Source organism: Sycon ciliatum, chromosome 11, assembly GCF_964019385.1.
Source record: "Sycon ciliatum chromosome 11, ocSycCili1.1, whole genome shotgun sequence".
Classification (NCBI taxonomy): Eukaryota; Metazoa; Porifera; class Calcarea; order Leucosolenida; family Sycettidae; genus Sycon; species Sycon ciliatum.
Genome location: NC_088653.1, coordinates 18455730 through 18479698, shown reverse-complemented (window position 1 = coordinate 18479698; position 23969 = coordinate 18455730). Strand labels below are relative to the sequence as shown.

General features: G+C 46.8%; 1 protein-coding gene across 1 annotated transcript in view; it reads left to right on the top strand.

Moving 5' to 3' along the window:
* Positions 1-7672: 7672 nt before the first annotated feature.
* Positions 7673-23969, top strand: part of LOC135827157 (hemicentin-2-like) — a gene marked incomplete in the record, with an annotated part of 33540 nt that continues 17243 nt past the window's right edge. The window contains 4 exon segments of the mRNA XM_065339684.1: positions 7673-7712; positions 15764-15874; positions 16696-16983; positions 19709-19971. Coding sequence (XP_065195756.1) covers positions 7673-7712; positions 15764-15874; positions 16696-16983; positions 19709-19971 — 702 coding nt within the window.

Sequence of the window (23969 nt, the reverse complement as noted above, 5' to 3'; positions counted from 1 at the left end):
ACCCACCTCGCACCCGTGCTTATAGAGGAGACCGTGATAATACTGGAGACCGTGTTTATATTTTTCAACCATGAAAAGTCAAGAAAGTTGCATACCGGTAACACACTCAAATTGGAATTTAACTCAGATTTCATGATTAGAGAACAGAGAGAAGAAAAAGGAATGATGCGTAAGTGGAAGTCACGCACGTGACGGTGGAGCACTTTTATGTTTTATATGACTGTATGACTGGCGCACAGCTGCATTCCAGTATTCTCACTGTGATTATGTTGGAAACTGTGCGTTTGTAATCTCAACAGCCCTCCGACCTGTGCTTATTAATGGAGACGGTGCTTATAATGGAGACCTGTGTTTATAAGAGAGATAATACGGTATACGCACAGCGAAGTGTTTCTCACCCTCATGGCCTCAGCTAGCTCACGCCTCAACCGGTTAAAGGGGAACTACACCCAAAAATCAAAACTTCATGGTCCGTAGAGTTTTGGACGCTGAGTCGAATGGTGAAGGTCCCACTTCGATCCGACCAAGCGTTCTTGAGATATATCAGTTTGCAATTGTCCTTTTCGGGTCCATGCCGTGACGTCACAAACCCGTGACGTCATTGAGACTTGGTGATTATTATTATTATTATTTAAATTTTGAATAGGGCAATCCCCACAAGCCTAAGGCCTTTTTACAGGGTACCCTATGTGATCACGTACAGATTTGCGGAATAGTGAAAGCGAGGAGCAAGAGCGAATGTCAGCTGGAAGAGAATTCCAGCGGTCAGAAGCCAGAAAGCTCAAAGCGAATAAGCCATAACGATTGCGTGCTGTAGGCAGAGCAAGGGAATCTATGGACTGGGAACGTGTACGGGCAGCTGTGTGTGTTGCAGCAGAACGAAGGCAGAAGCAATCAGAGAGCAGAGTGCTACACATGCCACGTAGGGCCCGAAAGACAAGAATATACAATTTAAGCTGATAGCGCAGTGCAATAGGAGCAAGGCCATATCTGGTGTGTAAGACTGAAACATCATAGTGCCAAGGGAAACCAAAAACAATCCTAACAGCGCGGTTAGCAATACGAGTTAGTCTATCATGTTGTGTGGTGTGAAGGCAGTGTACAAACGCATTAGAACCATACTCAAGGTGTGCTTGAATAAATGAGCAGTAAAAGGTCTTTCTCGCAGCTGGTGTCAGGTTGTCCCTGATCTTGCGGAACATGGCAAGTTTTGTTCCGACCTTTTTCTCAACTTCAGTGACATATGAGGAGAAGGATAGATGTTCGTCAATGGTGAGGCCAAGATACTTCACCGTTGGTGTTGGGGATACGAGGACATCGCCGAGCCGAAGGCAGATGTTAGGAGGAACACATTTTGTTTTTTGTCTTATGATGATAAATTGAGTCTTGGAGTCATTAAGTTTGACACCTCGGTTACGTAGGTACTCTCTGATGACAGATATGTCAGCAGAGAGATCATCAGTGAGTTGCTGCAAGTTCGTACCTGCCTTATACATAGACACGTCGTCTGCAAACTGCCGAACCTTGCTCGTGATGGTACATGATGGCAGAGCTCGGACGGATAGGTTAAAGAGGGCAGGACCCAATGTTGACCCTTGAGGTACACCTCTTGTAGGTGTGTACTGTTCACCTTCCTGATGCTTCGTGACTACTCGTTGGCGACGGTCACATAGGAAACTAGCTATCCATTGCAGTGCAGTACCACCGACACCAATAGAGAAGAGTTCTTGAAGAAGGGAGGCGTGATTGACTGTGTCAAATGCTTTGCTGAGATCGAGAAAAGCAGCGACAACAAATTGGCCCTTGTCTAGACATGCTTGCCAGTCGTTTGTTGTCGTGGCTAAAAGATCTTCGCAGGAATGCTGCTTGCGGTAGGCGAACTGTTCATTCGGCAACGCGTTCGGAAATGATTCACCTTGTATGTGCGACATGATCTGCTCATACGCGCACCTCTCCAGCAGCTTGGAAGCGATGGGGAGGAGGGAAATAGGTCGATAATTACTGGGATCAGATGGACTCCCGCGCTTGTGAATTGGACGAACGTTGGCAATCTTGTATAAAGAGGGAAAAATACCTGATCTGAAAGAGATGGTGAAGAGCTGGGCAAGAGAGGGAGCGATTTGTTTCTGGAGGAGTTTGTAGATGGACGGAGGTATTTTATCTGGACCACTTGCTTTGTGGCTGTCAAGGCGTTTCAAATGGGACACTATGGTTGCTGCTGACACCGGTTCAAACTCAGTGAGGGACGGCTCTGGCATTGGTCCGATCGGTAGTTCGATACCTGTGCCTGATAATAAGGGTGCACTCGAAGCGCGCTGTGGAGCGGTAAGTGAGACGTTGAGGTGTCCAAAGGTCACGGCGCTAGCTGCACCTGCAGGTGTTGCTGGGGCAGGAGCTCCCATAGGTGAGACTATCCTGGCGAACGTTGCTGAAATGTCTTTGACTGAGGCATGGGGCTCGTGGTACACAGTTGTTCTCCCAAGCAAGGAGTTGATGGTTTTCCACTGTAGCCTTGGGTTGCGATTGTTTCGAGTCAGTTCATTTTGGAAATACGCAGCTTTCTTTCTTCGCATGAGGAGTTTACTTTCGCGCCTTAGAGCACGGAAAGCCTGAGTGAGACGTTGATCATCCGGTCTCTGTATCATTTTCCTATGCGCTCTTTTCCGGCGATAGAGCAATTGCCTTAGCTCACCGTCCACCCAAGGAGAAGGTTTGTATCGTGGTGACGTGGTGATGGTCGTGGTCGGACAATGCTTGTCAAGGGTGTCAGCTATTGAGGTTTGGAATAGGGAAATGTGCTCGTTTAGAGTAATCTCAGATGGCAAAGTGTTGTTATTATGGAGAGCAGTCAAACGGGAGCTAATGTCGTCTTGGAATTGTTGAATGTTTATCGCTCGAAGTGGAGGCTTACGAATAGTAATTCGTTCTTCTTTTTGAATGTTTGTAGCATGGTAGATAGCTCGAGAATGACAAGTTGGTGGTCAGATACGTCGCATGGTTGAACGGAGCATGTGATGGAATTGACATTGTTTCCACGCGGCTGTGAGTTTGGCAACTGAGCAAGCAGGTTAGGTACTAATGCGAGATCAATGGTGGAGTTGCTCGGCAGCCTCGTGGGGGCGAGTACCACATTTCGTAAACTGTTATCGCTGCAGAAAGTTTGGAGGTGGGTGTAGTGTGGGTGATTGTGGTTCTGAACATTGACATTGAAATCACCGACGACTATCGTGTGCGATTTTGCTGCTGTGGATCCTGAGATGTTGTCCACTGTATCAGTCAGTTTCTGCCAGAATATGACAGGCGTGGACGGCGACCTGTATGCAGCAATAATGTTTAGTGTGATTTCTTGAAGACGTACATGTATCGACACTGCTTCTATATCATTCGTGATCTGTATTCTATTGTGCTGCAGTCCATCACGGACATAAATGCATACACCTCCCCCAGTCTTGTCTTGCCGGTCTCGCCGGTAAATGCTATATCCACGGAGGTGTACAGAGTTGTTAGGCACAGTGTTGGTCAACCAAGTCTCCGTTATGGCTAGAATATCTACTTTGTGGTGATGCATTAGGTAATGAACTTCATTTAACTTGTGAAAAAGACTACATACATTGATATGAGCAATACTTAGCTTTGAGGTTATTATTGGCGTTGCTGGGGATGCCCGGGCTGAGTCCTATTGTGAAGTATTGAGTATACGGGCAATGTCCTCCGTGGATAGAGGTTTTCCGCTGTGCATGATTACATCTCGGGGCAGGTGGCACTGAACTCCCTTGTCCCTAAGAGCTCGGAGCTTAGGGACAAGTGCTCTCCGCCGTTGTTGCTCTTGACGGGTCAGGTCATGCTGGATGTAGACTTTCTCACCGCGGTAAGTAGCTTTCGTTTTATGTTGCATGAGCTGAGACTTGGCTTGAGGCGTCAGGACAACATGTACAAGGCGAGCCGGTCTCACGCCAGGGTGCTGGCCTGTAGTACTGGCTGTAGCACTTGTACTAGCTGTGTTGACAGTGTCACGGCGCGGTTGCTGGCCTAGGCGGGTAGCAGACTTGATCTCACTCAGCGCTATGTTTGGCGCGAGGCTTCCAATTATGGCCGGGAGGTTCTCCGAGCTGCTCTCTGTCAGGCCGCGTAACACAACATTGTGAACCCTGCTGCACTTGTCGGTAGCTTCCGCCACAAGGTCACGGAGTGTCGCTTCTGGTGTGCCTTGTATGGGCGTGTCCACCAGATTTTGGCAGGTGGCTGTGGCGACAGGATGGCGGGCAGTGATGGTGGCGAACGTCTCCTTTACCTCTGCAATGGCGGTCTTGGCGCCGTTCTCCACTTTCAATACATCCTCGAAACATTTGTCGACAGCTGTCCTGAGCCGACGATTCTCCGCTGACAGGCGGTTGATGTCAAGGCGCTGCTCGCTGACTGTCGTGTGAAGGTCATCAAATTTCTTCAGTAGACCGGCCAAAGTGTCTTTTACAAGAGACTTCAGCTCGGTCCGGAGCTGCGCCTGGAAACTGTCCAGCATTACCTTCATTTGGCTCACGACTACTTGGCTGTCACTAGCACTGGGACTGTCGCTGGTTTGGTCCAGTGTAGCGCCCGACTTGCAGGCTGCCTTGCGTGTCCCTGACACGGGCCGGTCAATGCTCTCAGTGCTTGGGCACAAGCTCTCGCTTGGGCTCTCAGGCTTTCGTTTGGTGGGCTTCGCCCTCGGCGTCGAGTCAGATGGTTCCCCGGAAACATCACTACTACATGAGCTGCGTGAAGAGCCACCCTTTTCACGGCCAGCGTTACTGGGGGTGGTTATCTTCCGGACAAACTTTTTCATTGCACACTCAATTGCCAAAAAACGAGTACTCGTGATCCTTTGGCCAGATCCAGAAACACTGGGATTTCGCATCTTCTTTCTGTTTGTCCATGGAAGAAGAGGGTATTTGTGTCATCATGGCTTCTGGCTGTGTTGTTGGCTACTATAATCTTACTGGTAACCCCCCTGGGATGAACCTGCACCAATTTCTGAAGGATTGTGCTTGGCACAGGCCGAGCAGTGCACCATAGCAGCTATCAAGCGACATAATTATTTGCTTGACAATTTAGGGACTACAATGTAAATCCTTCGCGTGTGTTCCAGCCATTTGGCAGAGGAGGATTCAGTTCAGGAGGAATATTATGCACTCATCCGATGCGGACGCTGGTGGATGAAACTGTGGTGCGTCCTTTTTCGCACGCCACACTGTGAAGTGTCAGTCGAAAAGCGGAGGTGAGTGCAATATTTCAAAAACACTAGCTACTGTATGTAGTTCTTTCTTTTCCAAAGCATTTGTAGAATTGTTTTGGACTACATCACTACGAAATGTGAAGCTTTCCGAAACCGGCCTGATCAGGTGGACGGCAGTAGATCTCCTGTTTCCCTAGGCTATACTGCGTGCGATCGATGAACCTGTCTGCGATTGCTGTTCTTGATTTTACAGGAAGAAGATCAAGAGCGGCTGTACCATCGGTCGAAGTGACTCACTGTTGAGCTACGACCACTGCCACCGCCCCAAGGTTATAGGAAGGACTGTTTGCAGCGCCAGCGCCTCTAGCTGGCATGTTTTTTTCCCTGTATGAACACACAGTATGTACTGCTGATAAGCTACATCACGCAATGACCCGCAGTTCAAGGAGAGAAGATAATCCACATACTGGCAACGGTGTACACCTATTCGGGAACTTGTTGGGTTTTCTCAGTATGGATGCAGATGAGAGCCAGACATTATTATTATTATTATTATGTGTATGCGTGCAAGCGCGTGAGTGTGTGTGTGCGCGCGCACGCGCGTGAGTGTGCGCGCACGAGCGTGAGTGTGTGCGTGCAAGCGCCCGTCCGCGCACGTGAGTGTGTTTGCGCGCACGCGCGTGAGAGACAGACATTATTATTATTGTGTGTGTGGGTGCACGCGCGTGAGTGTGTGTGTGCGCGCGCACGCGCGTGACACTGAGTGTGTGCGCGCGCATGCGCGTGAGTGTGTGCGCGCACTTGCGTGAGTGTGTGTGTGTGCGCGCACATGCGTGTGCTTTTGTGTAATGTAATATAACATTCCAAAGATATTCACGTCATCTATTCTGTGTTCTCCTTTATGTCATTCTCTCCCCATTTGCGGGAGGGACATGGAATGACAAGTAGTAGATGCATTGCCGTTAGTGATCCTGAGGGATGTGTGGGTATGCAACCAAGTGCATGAGTGCGCGCATGTGTGCGTGCACGAGCATGTGCACAGGCACTTGTATGCTTATGCACTCGTGTGCGCACGCGCTTGTGAAATTGCGTGTCTGCGTGCGTGAGCATGTGTGACTACTATACTATGTGCCCACCAAGGTGAGCACATGTGCGTGCGTGTGTGTGGGGCGCAGGCGGATATGTGCACGCATTTAATTTTTAGAATGATAATCAAGGACAGAGCTGTTCCGGTAATGCAGTCATGAGACACCACAGTAGGGCAAAACGCACTCAATATGCTACTGTGCTGCTGCTGCTGCTAGAGTGCACAGCGTAATTGTTGGTACACAGCTACGTGAAATACAAGAGAACGTCTCAGCATTCTGTAAAGACTAAGTGATAATGCAAAAGGTGAGAATGTATTTCGCCACAATACGAATTGAGTGCAGTCCACTTATGTGAGATAAAGCACAAGTGAACCGATACACATTGCACGACTTGCACGGAGATAATGCTAGCCATGTTACGCAGCAAACTCCATGTACAGGAGTACGAGTGAGGAGACTATTGATCTGAGTACTGTGCGAATACAAAATTTCACACAATTTACGATATGAAGAGAACGATTCGATTTGTGAGCATTACGTAGGACTATACTGTGAAAACACTTACGGATTGTCAGGCTTGTCTGAGCTGCTTTGGCTGCCGCTTCATTTCGAAATAGCCCAGCCAACCGGTTGCCAGATGTTGCTGATGGAGAGCGACTTCTCCAATTGCAGTAATTTCTGCTTCATCCCCATTTACAGCCCGAATGGAAGCCACCGCTTGCGCTGCCATATCCTTTCCTGAAAATTTCGGCTCATACCCGAAGCCAAACATTTTCAGCTCAGGCTCTGAGCTTTCAAGCTCGTCTAATACGTCGGAATCGCTCATGGTGATCGTGAGGACGTCTTTGTCGGAACTACAGTGCATTTCAAAACTATAGACGCGTAGGGTTTTTTAAATATTTCAAATTTGGCTGGAACTTTTTGAGAATAGTTTTCGGAATATTGCTCAGGATCGCTCCACAATTACTCTCATAATAGTTTCTAAAGGATTGGATAACAGACGCCCAATTTGGAAAAATTTATGCACAAAGTGATCACAGATTTTATGTGGTATAGATGCTGGCATAACGGTTTTTGCCTAGGTAGATCTACGCGTCTATAGTTTTGAAATGGACTGTAGTCCTTTCACATACCAAAATACCTGTACTTCTGAGCTTGGCCCAGGCATGCATGTCTCAATGACGTAGAAGGGCGTGTTGGGGGTGTGTCGCGGCCGCATGACGTCATGGCGCGTCCCCCGAAAGTACAATTTAAACCGAAGATATCTCAGGAACGCTTGGTGGGATCGAAGTGGGACCTTCACCATTCGACTCAGCGTCCAAAACTCTACGGACCATGGAGTTTTGATTTTTGGGTGTAGTTCCCCTCTAACATGGTTAACCATGCTCGAGATCTGCTAGCTGCTGCCAAAAGTAAGTTGAATGAATAAAAAAATCTGCTGCCAAAAGCGACACACGCATACTCGTACTCGTACACGGGTTCACTCTTACCAGCTTTCGTACTACAAACCCAGCTGGGATTTCCAGGTTATCTCGTGTTTGTAGTCCGCATGCAATAGTCACATCCGTACTCTTGCACCAATTATCTTTGGAGTAAACTAAAGAGTTCTGCTGCTCAATTTGATTGTCACCCCGTGTACCTACTATACTAGCCTTTACGATGCAGTCATTGAGCGTAATTCATGATGGCCTCAGCGAACCTCAAGCCGAGCTGGGGAAGTATTACTTGTCCGAGAGAGACAAGATTGGGTTCACACATAACAGTAGACCAACGACTTACGGACTTGAACGGACCAGGACACTCTAACTAAACTACTAGTAGCAAGGAAATAGTCAAGTCAACAGTTTAGTGAATACGGAACAGATGTTGCTGCCTGATCTACGAGTACATGTACAGGTCTGTTCTCGATATAACAACTCTCACTTGTACATAAACCTCGCTAGTATGTAAAAAATCAAATCCCGCGCCGAAACAGCATCACTTCCATACAAATTTTGTTCTACACAACATAATCCTACATAACATAAACCTCGACATAACACACGGTATGGCGCGGTCCCCAACGCGCGCACTCTCGATACAACATAAATTCACGTGAACGGTACGGATCAAGCGGTAGCTGGAGCTACAACTACTATAGGCAATTTAGGCCAGTTTAGTCCTACATCACGTAAACCTCGGCATAATGCACCCTATGGCGCGGTCCCGGTCCCCGGACCCAGACGTGCGCACTCTCGATACAACGTAGATTCACGTGCGCGGTTCAATCAAGCTGTAGGCTGTAGCCGTAGCTAGCCAGTTTAGTCCTATGTGCATATATTCTGCGGCATTGATGGTATCTGATGTCGATGGAGGTACAGTGTGTATATGTTTGCACGGTTAAACCCGCCTTGTAATACCCTTCATTTTGAGGTACATCTTGTATTTTACACAAGGTTTTCTACGTAACATAACTCTCTATATAACATAATTTTCGCGTGGTCCCAGAGATTAAGTTATAATGTGGAGAGTAGACCTGTACTTGGTTCTCGAGCGAATACTATACACACTATTATCGGCTATACCGATATATCGCTTATTGTGATGGGCTTCAGGAAGCAAACCATATCAAATGCACAGGAAAATATCGCATAATAATGATCAAGAGTGATGATCACAAAACAAGTGCTGCAAGCGGACATCCCGCTGCTGCACCCCAAAGCCACTTCAGCAATGTTCCTGCAAAGCCGGAATATGACTTTAAATCCGTGCCATCTTCCGTCTGGGATAGTGTGAATGCAGAGCTCTCTGATATTGACTGGAGCTGGCACCTGCGTGCCAGCAACGTCGATGATGCGCTTTCACACTTTTCTTCCATTCTCAACAGTGCCCTTGAGAAGCACCTCTGGCCATTCGGAAAGCAGCCGTATTCTCACCGCTGCCCACGGTCCAGTCAGCCACCCTGGGTTGATGCCCATCTCCGCACAGCAATCAAGTGGAAATATGATCTCTATAGCATTTTTAGGAAGTACCCAACACAACAAAACAAACAAGCATACCAACAGCAGCGAAATATAGTGAAAACCCTGACGCGGACAAAGTACAGAGCTTATATCCGCTCAATGAAAACTACTTTGCAGGGTAGACACCGTCCATCGCTTCACCAGTTTGTGAGACAAGCAAGAATTCGAAACGTATCACGGGAAATTCCGTCACTCACAACAGGGACTCAGCAGGCGGCTGACCCTTTGGCCAAAGCTACGGCATTAAACGCCCAGTTTGCCTCTGTGACTCGGCCAGATGACCCGTTGCTCTCTATTCCCCCTATTCTCACCCCCTCGGAGCCCTCAGCTTGTTTCACGTCCGTCATCACCACAACTGCCACTGTCCGGCGTCATCTGAAGAAGCTTCCGACGTGCAAGGCGTCTGGTCCTGACGGCATCCCCAACCGGGTCCTCAAGGCCCTGGCACCATCCATAGCATTCCCTTTGTGCCATATTTTCAACATGTCATTTACCACGGGCATATTCCCTTCCGCATGGAAAACAGCGAAAGTCATACCTGTATTCAAGAAAGGTTCCCGCCACGAACCTGCAAACTACCGCCCTATCTCTCTTCTTCCCTGCGTGTCCAAAGTATGTGAACGCATCTTTTATGACCACTTATACAGACATGTTTCGCCGTTTCTGAGTCCCGCACAATCTGGGTTTCGTAAAGGCGACTCCACCTCTCTTCAACTGACCCGCATCGTGCAGCAGGTGTGCCAGCATAGGGATAACAGAGCGCTTGCTGGCATTTGCTTCTTTGACTTGGCCAAGGCTTTTGATACCGTCTGGCATCGAGGACTTTTGGCAAAGCTCGAGCATGCATTCAGGGTACGCAAACAGCCACTCTCCTGGCTGAAATCTTATCTCTCTGGGCGTTATCAGTACGTAACTGTGCTTGGCACATCCTCGGCTGCAGAGCCAGTATTGTCGGGCGTTCCTCAAGGATCAATTCTTGGTCCCCTACTATTTATAATTTACGTAAACGACTTACCTGCAGTCTTCCCTGGAACGTCTCTGTTTGCTGACGACACGACCCTTCTCACCTCATCAGCTTCCCTCACTGGCCTGAAAAACAACTTGCGTGCTGGCATTCAGGAAGTTCTTTCCTGGATGTCGTCCTGGAGGTTGTCCCCAAATCTATCAAAAACAAAGATCATGCTCTTCCCGCCCCAGCCGGAGTTCACAACCCTCATCCATGCCAACTTTCCAAATCCAATTGACATAGTGTCTTCTCACAAACACCTTGGCATTGTGATTGACTCTGCACTCTCTTGGGTACCTCACATCGAATATATCTGTAAAAAATCAAGTAAATCCTTAGGAATTCTCTCCCCCCACTGCTCCTACCTCCCACTTTCTTGCAAGCTTCTTTTTTTATTTCGCCTACCTTCGCCCAATATTTCATTATGCAGATACGTCTTGGGTTGGGTTATCCTCTTCCGCTGCTGCAAAGCTTGAAATACATCACAAGAAAATCCTTAAAATTCTCCTCCGTCAACCCCGCATGCTCTCATCATCCGCCCTTTATAAAATCGCTCACACAACCCCGTTATCACATGGACGCAGTGCACACCTGGCTTCTCTTGTCCATTCTATTAAGCTTGAGTTGTGCCCACCTCATCTCATGTGTTTTAATTGGTTCTCTTCTCTAAGAACTAGAAACTCACTCTTACTCCCTAAGTGTAACTCATCCACTCTTTTGCGCTCCCCTCTCTTTATTGCTTATTCTGTTTGGCTCACTCTACCCAGAGAAGTTAAGGACCTGACCTCACTCCGCCTGTTTAAGATCCGTACCGCCCCTTATTTACTACGACATGCATAGCTCATTATCCACATGTCCTTTGCGTCTCTGTGTTTTTCACTGTTTTTATTTGACATTATCTTTCTTTACGGAGTTGTTGTTGCTGTTCGTTTTGCTACTCTTTCTTTTTCCCTCCCCTTCTTTCTATTTATCGCCGTGGTTGGCAATCACCCACTCTCGTAATATTGGCCGGTGTTTCCGCCGAGTCTTGAGATGTTGCAATAAATAATAATAAAGTAGTGTTCTTCCAATATCCAATGTTGCCTGGATGCATCTGGCAGCAGACATGATTGAGAGAAAATTCTTCCCTGTATGCTGTAAGCAGCCACACGGACACATGGCTGCTTTTTATGCTTTTTCCAGCATGTACGCATCATTTCATGCACAGTCATGTGCCATGTGTCAGTCATACATGTACATGCAAATCGGCTATAGTGATGCACCGGATATAGTGATAAATTATCGAAAATCTAAGGGGCACGTTAATATATCCACTATTTACGTACTGTACTAGTATTTGGTTGATTCACTCGTACCTGGGGCAAAAAGTGATACGGTCAATACCGTAGTGACCGTACCGTGTGCGACGCCCCTACATGCTACAATACCCGGCCCTGTTCTATCACCAGATCACGTAGAACAAAGCGAAAGCGACTGGATTGTCTTGTGCAATGGGACGGGGAATGATCCCATGGTCCTGTGTCCAACGGAGTACTGGCGCTGCGCCGTAGATTCACCAGGCATTTCGGAGCTCAATCAGGGGTTTCGCACTGTACCATGGGACAAATCCGCCTTCGCAAAAGAGATGTTTGTTGCATTTTATTTTTACTTCCATATGGGTCCAGCTGCTATCTCTTCTCATCCCCTCCGAAGTACTCTTGCTAGTTTCGCACGACAAATCACTGAAATCCGACAACTTGGTCCGTACCGGTAACTGTAATCATTCTGTTAATGTGAGAAAACCGTACTCACGCGATAAGAAGCCCTGCTTCTATTTCTTCAACGCCAATCAGGAGGCTTCTGGAGTACGATAAGCACCAGAAAACGTAGCATAAAAGCAAGAGTACATAACCGTACTCTTGATAAAAGTCCTCGGTAGAAGCGAGGACAATTCGGGGCTCCAAATGGCGCCCATGTGAGGCCCAATCGGGACCCTGTTCCTGTGTATGCACTTTCAAACCAAAGTCTTTGGTTCGCAAGAGTTGCCGAGCATGCCCGGAAAGTCCCCCTTGACTTCCTGAAGAGCAACGTGGAGCTAAATGGGTAATCTTGTCCGCTTTAAGCAGTACGAGTACTTATGCCGAAATATTCTCGGCGATGGATTTTTCCAGAAGGGCGCAGTTATGCTCAAATTTATACCGAAATCATCAGCCGGTGATAACTAGTACTCCGCGTCCAAGATTTCACGCGATTGGGAATTTTTCAGTGCTAGGCAAGCAAGGCGAACGAATTTGTAGCTTGAATGGACATAACAAGGAAACTTCAAAGTGAACGTGTTCTAAAGAAGTAGTTTAGACAATTGCGAAGTGGATTACCCATCGTATCTGGCTGGATTGGACGGACGACGAGTGGATTCTGGGGCTTTCTAATATCGTCGAGTGCTGACAGGTGTTGGCCAGCTATATCAAGGTATGGATGCCTTTCGTACTCCCGTAACTGCTTACCTTCACGTTGACCTAAAACCATAATTATGTTCTACCGTGAAAGCTAGCTAAGAAGCTGAACACTGATGAGACAAGCCTCCGCTTTAGAACTTGAACTGGAGTGGATACAGGGGCGTCGGAAGGTAGTTTAGTGTAGTACGGTCAGCCATCTGAAGTACAATTTACTCGTGGGGGAGGGATGGCTGAGCCGAAAAATTTGGAAATTTAGAGCCCAAATCCGTGCGTTTTATTGATTCACAGGGTACTTGGGGCAAATAGTGGTACGGTCATTACCGTAGTGACCGTACCGTGTGCGACGCCACTGGGATTAGTTTATCAAATGTCGAAGAACAAGCAGGCAGAGTTTGTTGCCTTATTACATGAGACAGACTACAGGCACACAAATATAAGGGAGAAAAGTAGGGGTCAAAGGTGTGTACCGGGTACCCGGCCGTTAATCTCGGGTACCATCAGTAAAACGGTACCCGCTTGGATTTTGATGAACCAGTCAGTGCGGAGCAACACTGCTGGGACCGTGTATTCCAGGCGGGAGTCAATTATTTACAACTCCACACTGAACGTCTGCATTGTTGTTGCATTGTCGCACCTAGTAGATCTACTCCTGTGACTATCAGACACCAATCGATTTGCGAATCACAATGATTATATGATATCCAAATGCAAACCGAGAACAGATGACTTAAAATCTTAATTTATTTGAAAATTGCTTAAACATGGCTGCTAAGGGGTACCCGTTAACCCGCCCGGTAAGAAAATTACCTGTTCGTTAGTTAAAGGTACACCCGTTTGACCCCTAGAGAAAAGAGTAAGGTTAAAGACAGCAGTGGAACTAATGACTCCCAGCTGGTCTAAGAGTGTGCAACTAGTGCTATTGGTGATGCTGATGCTGATTCCGTAGAATATGGTGCCTGAATCTGCTCACTCGTGTATCGATCAGTTTTATTTCTTCATATTTGCACTGAAATCCTTGGGCACCCTGTGAGTGAGGGGACAATAATCGGTTGGATTGCCCAAGTATAATCATTAGCAGCAACAACAGTAATTCAATTATTGTGACTGTGAACAGGAGGGTCCCATGCAACAAACCTTCATAGTGAGCAAACTCTCTAATAATAGGAGAGAGGGAGGGAGAGAGAGAGAGAGAGATACAGAGATACAGAGATACATACAGAGAGAGAGAAAGAGAGAGAGAGAGAGAGAGAGAGAGAGAGAGAGAGAGAGAGAGAGAGAGAGAGAGAGAGGGGGGGAGAGAGAGAGAGAGAGAGAGAGAGAGAGAGAGAGAGAGAGAGAGAGAGAGAGCTACACACACACACGCACACACACACACACACATACACAGAGTGATGGAGGTAATGAGAGAGAAAGAGGGAACATAAGAGAGATCAAAGGTGAGTGATCTGTATTTCAGCTACAGTAAAACCTGTGACTACCGACCACCCCTTGGTGCCAGCAAAAGCGGTCTTTAGTAGCAGGTGGTCTTTAGTTAGAGGTTTGCACCGTGCGACCATATATGGATCCCATTATATGATATGTACATGTATTTCAAAATGCAGCTAATAATATTGCTCAGGACTTGCGCAATGCCATTCTTAATTCAGGTCAAACAACACTTGGAGAGAAAGACGGAGAGATGGAGAGAGACAAAAGAGAGAGAGAGAGAAGATTAATTTTTTTGCAGACATCAACTTCAGCTGCTACTTCTGAAACCAGGAGTCAAATGTTCCCTGTGGAAATTTTGTTTTGCGCTGGGCTTCAAATTTGTTCATGCGATCAATCGTATCGACTATCCTTGTGGTGACTTCTCGATTGTTTGAACGCGGTCCTTCAGCATCAAGACCTTACGGTGCTGCTTTGTTTCTGGATTCCTTGACGCCATTGTCGATTCGTTTGTATGACTGGGGTGACAGAGCCGCTCAGTCTTCGTTTCTCCTCTGAGTAGTAACATCGAGCAGAGAGCGCTTTCGATGCGCTCTCCAAGACGTTTCCTATCATGTTTATTCTTGACAGCGCTTGAAATTCTGACAGGTGTAGTGCAGTCCACACCGACTCCACAGTCAAAATGGCCTGCTTTCATTTGTTCAGCTGTAGTACCGAAAGGTTCCTTTCAGGACCATTGAAAATCAGCAAAATTCCAAGAAGCAGCTTCGAGCAACATTTGATTTCTTACATCGCTGTCACTAGTTACGGGTCAAAAATCGTCTTTGGGACAAGAAAAGGCGGTCGCTGGTCGCGTTCAGCAGGTAGTCGCTAGTCACAGTGCATTTTGAACGTGAGACCGTCCGTGCCTGGCGAAGTGGTCGGTAGTACCAGGCTGGTCGCTAGTCACGGTGGTCTTTAGTTACAGGTTTTACTGTAGTACCAGGCTGGTCGCTAGTCACGGTGGTCTTTAGTTACAGGTTTTACTGTAGCACCAGGCTGGTCGCTAGTCACGGTGGTCTTTAGTTACAGGTTTTACTGTAGTACCCGGCTGGTCGCTAGTCACGGTGGTCTTTAGTTACAGGTTTTACTGTAGTACCAGGCTGGTCGCTAGTCACGGTGGTCTTTAGTTACAGGTTTTACTGTAGTACCAGGCTGGTCGCTAGTCACGGTGGTCTTTAGTTACAGGTTTTACTGTAGTACCAGGCTGGTCGCTAGTCACGGTGGTCTTTAGTTACAGGTTTTACTGTAGTACCAGGCTGGTCGCTAGTCACGGTGGTCTTTAGTTACAGGTTTTACTGTAGTACCAGGCTGGTCGCTAGTCACGGTGGTCTTTAGTTACAGGTTTTACTGTAGTACCAGGCTGGTCGCTAGTCACGGTGGTCTTTAGTTACAGGTTTACTGTAGTACCAGGCTGGTCGCTAGTCACGGTGGTCTTTAGTTACAGGTTTTACTGTAGGACCAGGCTGGTCGCTAGTCACGGTGGTCTTTAGTTACAGGTTTTACTGTATGTGGTTGGATTTTCTGTTGTGATTGGTGTGCTGTGTTGTTGGCAGGCGTCGCCGGCAATTTGCCGGCTAACGCGGCTATGGCCTCGGCCTTCGAGAAGTGTGTGCTGTTTTCGCTGCTCACCGCCGTTGTGTTTCATACGGCTGGGGCACAGAATGGTGAGTCACGTGCATGCTCCTCTTACCTAATTTACCTCGTCTGTTTCCAAGGGCACCGGAAAGTATTCTACATCGGTGCGACTCTGAAAAGGCGGGGGTCCAGGGGCTCCCCATTGGGAAAAAATGTGTACATTGGGCCCAAATAGACTACATTTCATTGCTTCGAAAATCGCCGGTCAAAATTATTGGCGCGAGCAAAACTGCACCTGCCGCAGCGGTTCCGATGCCCCTGGTTACCATGCCGACAGGCAAGCAGGCAGGCATAGTGGGATTGTCTAAGTCCATGATTGAGAAACAGAAGGTACCACATTCTAGTTTTGCTGAGAAAGGGAAAACAACGAACATTATGCACCTTAAGAATGGACTCGTATGGAGAGCCAAGGATAAATTTATTGAAAAGAATAAGGACCAAGGAACTACAAGTTCCCCTCTCATGTTATCATATAACTTAGAACCTTCCAAGTTGGCAGGCTGTTAGAGTGTGCATCCAAGATGTGCTAGAGCTGTTAGCCAGTTAGTTGTCGAACGTCAGTACCGTCGGTCAGTGTCGTGCAATGTTATCGCATGAGCTGATTGTTTAGTAACTGGTTGTGTTAGAGGCCATTATAGTGTAACTTGTAGTTCCTTGGTCCTTTTTACTTTCAATAAACTATACACCAGACAATACGATAACCTTACTACACCATACCCCACACAACACAACACATCACAACACAGCACATCACAGCACATCACAGCACATCACGGCACACCATGCCGTTGGCAGCTACATTAATTTTAAACTGATAATTAATGATGTTTTTGTTGTTGTCTCTCTTCAGCTACTCCCAACGTGCACTCACTCTCAGAAGTCGTCCAGCAGCGCGGGCGCGGCGAACGTGTCCAGTTTTCAGTGTCTCTACACGACACGCCCGATCCACCAGCGCAAATTGTCTGGACGCACAACGGCTTGCCGATCAACACCACCAGCGATGACAGGCTGCTGTTGTCTGATGACAACTTGTCATTGAACATCAGCAGTTTGGTTCTCCTGGACGGTGGACAATACGAGATTACTCTGAATAGCAGTGGAGAAATGGAGAGTATAACCTTCAATCTAACGGTTATCGGTAAGTTCCATCTGCAGAATATTTCTTAGATGTTGTTGTTCATATTGTTTGCAAACAGGCGGGACGCAGTACTGAAACTGCGGAATTTTTCATCCGACAGAATTGAACTCATATAATGGAACAACGAATGGCAAGGCTGGGTTGCTGCTACTCCAAGGGGTACATGGATGCGGCTAATTATTTTTACAAAATCCACATATCTCCAGACACTGGGGTGAATAATGGAGTGTGGTGGTGGGGCCCATTAAGCTCAGCCGACCAGAGGTCTCGGCTTCATAGCTCCATGGAAAAAATGGGGTTTCTCGGCACGTATACCAGTGGTTGTGAGACTCACCCCCTTGCCCTTACCGATAGGTGCTGCATCTGCCACTGGGTTTGCTGGGTGTACCATGTTTCTTAATTACACTCGAATGTCTCATATCCCTTCATAAGCTGTTGACGGAGACTCCCTCGATTTAGGCTAAGGCCTGTGGAGAATCCATAAATACAAATACAATACAATACAATACAATACAATCCGGGCACCTCGGGAGCGGTCACTGCCCGTATCTCAGATATTCCCGTATCTCAGGATAACTCTTCTACCATGTATCATATCATTTTTTGAAGAAGTTTATTTGGCACGTATTGCACATGTTCAGATTACAAAAAGAATCCATTGATAAAAACGTGTGGATTACACAGGTTGGCAGTGACGATTAAGCACTTGCGCGTACGAAAAAAGTTCAAACCCTCCAAATTCGAAGCATTTTGCCATGGGAACTCAAACTGAAGGTGCCCGGTAGAGAGACGTGCCCGTATCTGAGGCGTCCGGGTAAGAGGCGTTTGAGTGTACTCGGCAAAAGTGCCGAAATCGTTCGACCGTCCACCTTCAACCCATGCTGCCCGTGTATTGTGAGTGAGCAACGGAGCAGATGAGACTCTTATCGGCTTGATAGTCAACTGTATTCTGTTGACGAACTGGGTGACGCTGACAGTAGATAGATCACTGGCCACGGCAAGTGCATTAGTACCGACCAGAGTAAAAAAAAGAAAGAAAAAAAGTAAATTATCGTGTCCGTTCCCGAAGGGAACTCACGACGGCCGCTAACACCCGGTAAACCCTAGCGGCAGATGCAGCGCCTAACGATGGGGATGAGTGGATACCACCCGGTGTACATACATGTAAATCCCAAGCGCATTTGTATTTGTATTTACGGATTCTTCACAGGCCTTAGCCTAAATCGATGGAGTCTCCATCAACAGCTTATGAAGAAATAGAAAGCTTAGGAGAAAATTAAAATAAAAAGATAGAAAGATGCGGGGCGGTGGTAATTCCACACAGTGCTCTGTGACATCGCTCGAGTGTGCAACTCCAGGTATGGGGTCTGCAACGGCAGAACTTCACATCACGTGACGAACCTGTACACATTATTTCCACCTTGTGCATGATAGATACAGGGCTGTATGCGGAACCCAGCTTTGGGTTCAACTCTCTTGGGGTCACCTTGCACTGTTTGCCAGCGGAACCTTTTGAACCCGAAAGTGGCACGTGATGTGAAGTTCTGCCGTCGTAGCACTGTATAGCGGTTGTGCAGGCAGTTGCATACTCCTGGGGGTTATGTACTCTTGGCACCGACTTGCTTGTTGAAGTGAAGTAACAAACACAACGCCATGCCGTGCACCACAATATAACAGTCGGTTTGAAATCTTTTATTCTCAGGCTGGGCTGTGGCCAATAAGAGAAGAAGAAATGCAGGTACGGGGATCGGAAAAAGAGAAATTAAAATTTAGCTGCGTGCCAAAATAGTAACAATGCTAGTGAAGAGTTTATCACACAGAGTGTGCACATTGGGGCTATAGATGTGCTGAGCAATGTGAGCAGGGCACAATGGGACCATAGATATGCTGAGCAATGTGAGCAGGGCACAATGGGACTATCGATATGCTGAGCAATGTGAACAGGTACATACTGAGGAGACAAAGAGAGGTTAGGATGTTTGTTGTGAAATCTCGTCTGGGGTTGATTTGCCGGAGGCTGAGTGGGATGGTATTGAAGTCAGTTTGTCAAGTTGAATTTGAATTCTTTATTCTCACAATGGCACCATTGCCAATAAGAGATAAGTTTATGAGAAGGTGAGATGCTGTGGGTGGGGCTGTGGGTTATGCCGTTGGAAAGTGATTTACATCACTTTGTTGGTCTGATCATTGTCAGCTGGGCACACAAAGAATTCTGAAAGGGTGTGTTGCACACGGTAAGTTGCTACGTGTAATGATGATGTCATTCCAAAAGGGTGTGTTCCACACAGTACGATTCTACGTGTAATGATGATGTCATTCCAAAAGGGTGTGTTGCACACGGTAAGTTTCTACGTGTAATGATGATGTCATTCCAAAAGGGTGTGTTCCACACAGTACGATTCTACGTGTAATGATGATGTCATTCCAAAAGGGTGTGTTGCACACGGTAAGTTTCTACGTGTAATGATGATGTCATTCCAAAAGGGTGTGTTCCACACAGTACGATTCTACGTGTATTAACGACATCATTCCGAAAGTGTGTTTTACAAACAGTAAGATTCTACTCAACGTGATGACAGCATTCCAAAAGGGAGTGTTGCACATGGTAAGATTCGACGCGTGTTGATGACATCATTCCAAAATGGCGGGCTGCACACAGATTCTATGCGTATTTAAAAATTGACATCATTTTATTTTTTTCACTGTGTCCACTGTCTCTCCTCAGCTGCTCCTGAGGTGCAAGAGACTTCACCGCTCACACTGGCTCAGAGAGTATCCGACAGTGCCCAGTTTTCAGTGTCTCTCCTCGGCACACCCGATCCACCGCCGGAGATTGTCTGGACGCACAATGGCTTGCCAATCAACATCACCAGTGCTGGCAGGCTGCAGGTATCCAGTGACCGATTGTCATTGAACATCAGCAGTTTGGTCGAGTCGGACGCTGGGGAGTACAAGATCGGCTTGAATAACACTGGAGGTTCGGATAACGTGAACTTCACGCTAAACATCTTTGGTAAGTTCTGTGAACACAGCTTCCTAGGAGATAATGAACGTGGTGGATACTTCAAAGATTGCCGTGTCGTTCACATCACGTTACAAAGGGAGAATGCAGTGGTGGTGATTGTGGTTCATGATTCATACATTGCACTACTTTTCGACGAGTGTGCGTTTTAAAATCTGTGTTGTGTTGCGAAATTGCGATTCCGAGCCTCAACTACTGCTTCCAACGCAGTGCAAGTCTACAAAATTTCCGTTCGCTCGAATTTCAAGCCTCCGAGGGCTAAAACACATGCTGGCCACCTTTTAAGGCAGCCAGGAGTACAGGCCGAAATTTAAAATTTGTTGGGCCTGTACTCATCCTGCGTGAGTGCACACTGAACCTTGCCAAAAATATTTTGGCAGCAACTTTTTTTATTATTATTATTGTAGAAAGGAAAAGGACATAATGGATACGAGTTAAGAGTAACTCTCCATCACTGTAACTGGATACTACACTTTCTGACTGTAGTATCCAGTTACAGTGATGGAGAGTTACTCTTAACTCGTATCCATATGTCCTTTTCCTTTCTACATTTATTTATGGCTCAACATCCGAGTTTCAAATTATTATTATTATTATTTGAGGGATTTCCCAAAGGCCGAAGCCTAAATCAAGGGGGTCTCCAAGAATAAAATTTTAATATAAGTGTACAATACGTGTACAATAGGGTGCAATTTTTAAAGGAAGAAAATATTAAGTTTAAAGGAAGAAAATATTAAGTTTAAAGGAAGAAAATATAACTAATGCGCTGAATATTGTATGTCGACAAATTGTGGCCCTTTCAAATTTCGCCCTCCCAGGGCTAAAGCCCATTTTGGCCGCATCAAATTTTCGGCCTGTACTGTTGCCGCCTGTATACGCTGTCACACTGAGCCTTGCAAAACAAATTTTCGGCCAAACATGATCAGGCGGAAAATAGCCGCAAACGAATATGCGCCGAATATTTGTGGCTTACAGCATTTGTTGATTTTCAGTATTTACTTTAGTCTGGAAAATACACCATCTCAGAAACTATTTTACCCTTCGAAGCCCAGCTGGGTTTTCTGATTTCTCAGGAACTCGCACAGCGATGCTTTACAACGGGTGGTCGATTTCAAAATTTTGTAATTCAATCACCAGCCATGGAGTCTCATGATCTTTAGCTCCCTGAAAAGCATGTGACCTCCTCCATCCAAAGATAAAGACTAGACACTAAGCAGAAGCAACAGAAGCGCCTCCAAGTCCCTTGAGCGCAGCTCTATTGCGCTTGAACGAGATATGCCACCCACAGCAACAATTCCCATCCGTTCTTGACTTTTACTCTACACAAAGCAACGATTCAAAGTTCTTCGTGCTGCTCAAGCTCAAGTGGTCATCTTGGTATCCACTGCGCATGGGCTGCTCTGCTATGAGTGGGGGAAACCCCGTGCGCATGCGAGCCCTATTCGGAAATTTTCAAAAAAAATTCAAGTTTGGAAGTATGCAACCGCGTCCGATCTTCGCCGCTCGTGTATTTCGCAACGCGCTGCCACAAGTGACACACCGCTGGAAAGGTTATCGTTTGTGAAAAACAAAGAAAGAACTACGAAGATACGGAGATTTGTACAGTGATCTATGCTCAATGCGTTCAAATTGCGCATTTGGACGAGCACACTCGTCCTTGGGAAATCACTAGGGACGAGTATACCGTCTTCCTTGCGCTTCAAAGGGTTTCAAGAGAGTCATTATTCTGCGGGGATAGCTACCAGCCATTGTACACGGGGTATTGTCTGTTTGCTGGTGTTGTTCGTAATAAGGTTGCTAGCACATCTTCATACAGTGGTCGTTTTTTTGCAATTGGGCGCCAGGGGCGTAGCTGGTCCTCTGTTCGGGGTGTACACGGCTGCATACATGTAGGATGGCAGGTGTATGTCGTTCAACTAATAATACATGCTTAGTATAGAAAACGTGTACATGCAGTACTTATGTTCATACTATCATCAACAATAATAGCAAGAAGACATGACAGGATCACTGCGCTAAGAGTATCCAAACGTCCACTTATTCTGTCAAACAAGACAACATAACCGCATGCAGGGAGGAATTTACTGTCATGTTTTTGCATAGCAGTTTTTGCTATGCAAAATCTCAATTATGGCGTAAGCTACAAAAAGCATGGATAGCCTGTCCATGTATGTATGGCAGTTTTCTGCGTGTCACTGTGATTTTTGAGTAGCAGTAGATCGATTTTGCGTAGCAAACTGCGATGCGATACCGGATAAATTCATCCTTGCCATGCACTCTTGGGTCAAAGCAGAGTGTCTTATTCTTACAATGGAAGACGGTCTTATTCTTACAAAGGAAGAGGGTCTTATTCTTACAAAGGAAGACGGTCTTATTCTTACAATGGAAGAGGGTCTTATTCTTGCAAAGGAAGACGGTCTTATTCTTACAAAGGAAGACGGTCTTATTCTTACAAAGGAAGAGGGTCTTATTCTTACAATGGAAGAGGGTCTTATTCTTACAATGGAAGAGGGTCTTATTCTTACAATGGAAGAGGGTCTTATTCTTAGGCCGCGGACACACCGAGCCCGATTCAGCCGTTCAGCCAGAAAAGCGCTTTTTCGGCTGAGGTTTCCAGGGAAATGGCTGAAAATCAGGGCACCAGCCACTTTCAGCTTGCAGCCCTTTTGGAAGCGCTGAAAAGCTGAAAGTGGCTGAATAATTCTGGCTAAAGTGCAAGAGTGCAAGAGGAGTTGAAGAACTTGAGTTGACGTTTGTTGTAGTCAGGTAGTTTCTTCCCACGTGGAGATTCAAAATTAGGACGTAGTGTGTATGCAAATCACGTATACTGGGCACAGGGGTCATCCTCCACATAAAGAAAAACCCGGGAAAACCCGCGTCAGCCAGTGCAGTTTTGGTGTGACTGTCAGCTGCCTAGTCGCAAGCCACTTTCAGCGCAAGCCAAAAACGGCTGAACTTGGTGAGACCGCGGCCTAACGAAGGAAGACAGTCTTATTCTTACAAAGCACGTGGGTCGTATTCTCACCAAGGGCTAATGCAACTAACTCACTACAACTGTGTCTGCTGTCTTGTCTCAGCTCCCCCTAGACTACAGCCTGCAAAGCTATCCCTACACAGAAGAGTAGGCGAAAGTGCACTGTTTTCTGCTAGGCTTATCAACACTCCATATCCACCGGTGACCGTCGTCTGGACGCGTTGGGAAATCCCAAACAGCCTCCCCCGTGGAGCACACATATCCAGTGATGGCTTGGCGTTGAATATCAGCAATTTAACTTACCAGGATACCGGACAATACAGCATTACTGTCAAGAACACGGAGGGAGAGGATTCCCGCAGAGACTATCTAAGAATATGGAGTAAGTTCTGCAAATTTTAGTTACAATCTAAGGTGAAGAATCTGTGCTACGTACTCTGCTAGACGATTCTGATCAAAGCATCTCGGGCGGTCTCAAAACTTCTTTTTCTCTCTCTCTCACTCATTCCCTCTCTCTCTCCTCTCTCTCTCTCTCACTCACTCACTCACTCTCGCTCTCTGTCTCTCTGTCTCTCTCCCTCTTTCTCTCTCTCCCTCTGTCTCTCTCTCCCTCCCTCTCTCTCTGTCTCTCTCTGTCTCTCTCTCTCTCTCTCTCTGTCTTTCTGTCTCTCTGCCTCACTCTGTCTCTCTCTCTCTCCCACTCTCTCTCTCTTTCTCTCACTCACTCCCTCTCTCACTCTCTCTGTCTCTCTGTCTCTTTGTCTCACTCTGTCTCTCTCTCTCTCTCTCTCTCTCTCTCTCTCTCTCTCTCTCTCTCTCCGCTCTCTCTCTCTCTTTCTCTCACTCACTCTCTCTCTCTCACTCTCTCTCTCTCTCTCTCTTCTCTCTCTCTCTCTCTCTCTCTCTCTCTCTCTCTCTCTCTCTCTCTCTCTTTCTCTCTCTCTCTCTCTCTCTCTCTCTCTCTCTCTCTCTCTCTCTCTCTCTCTCTCT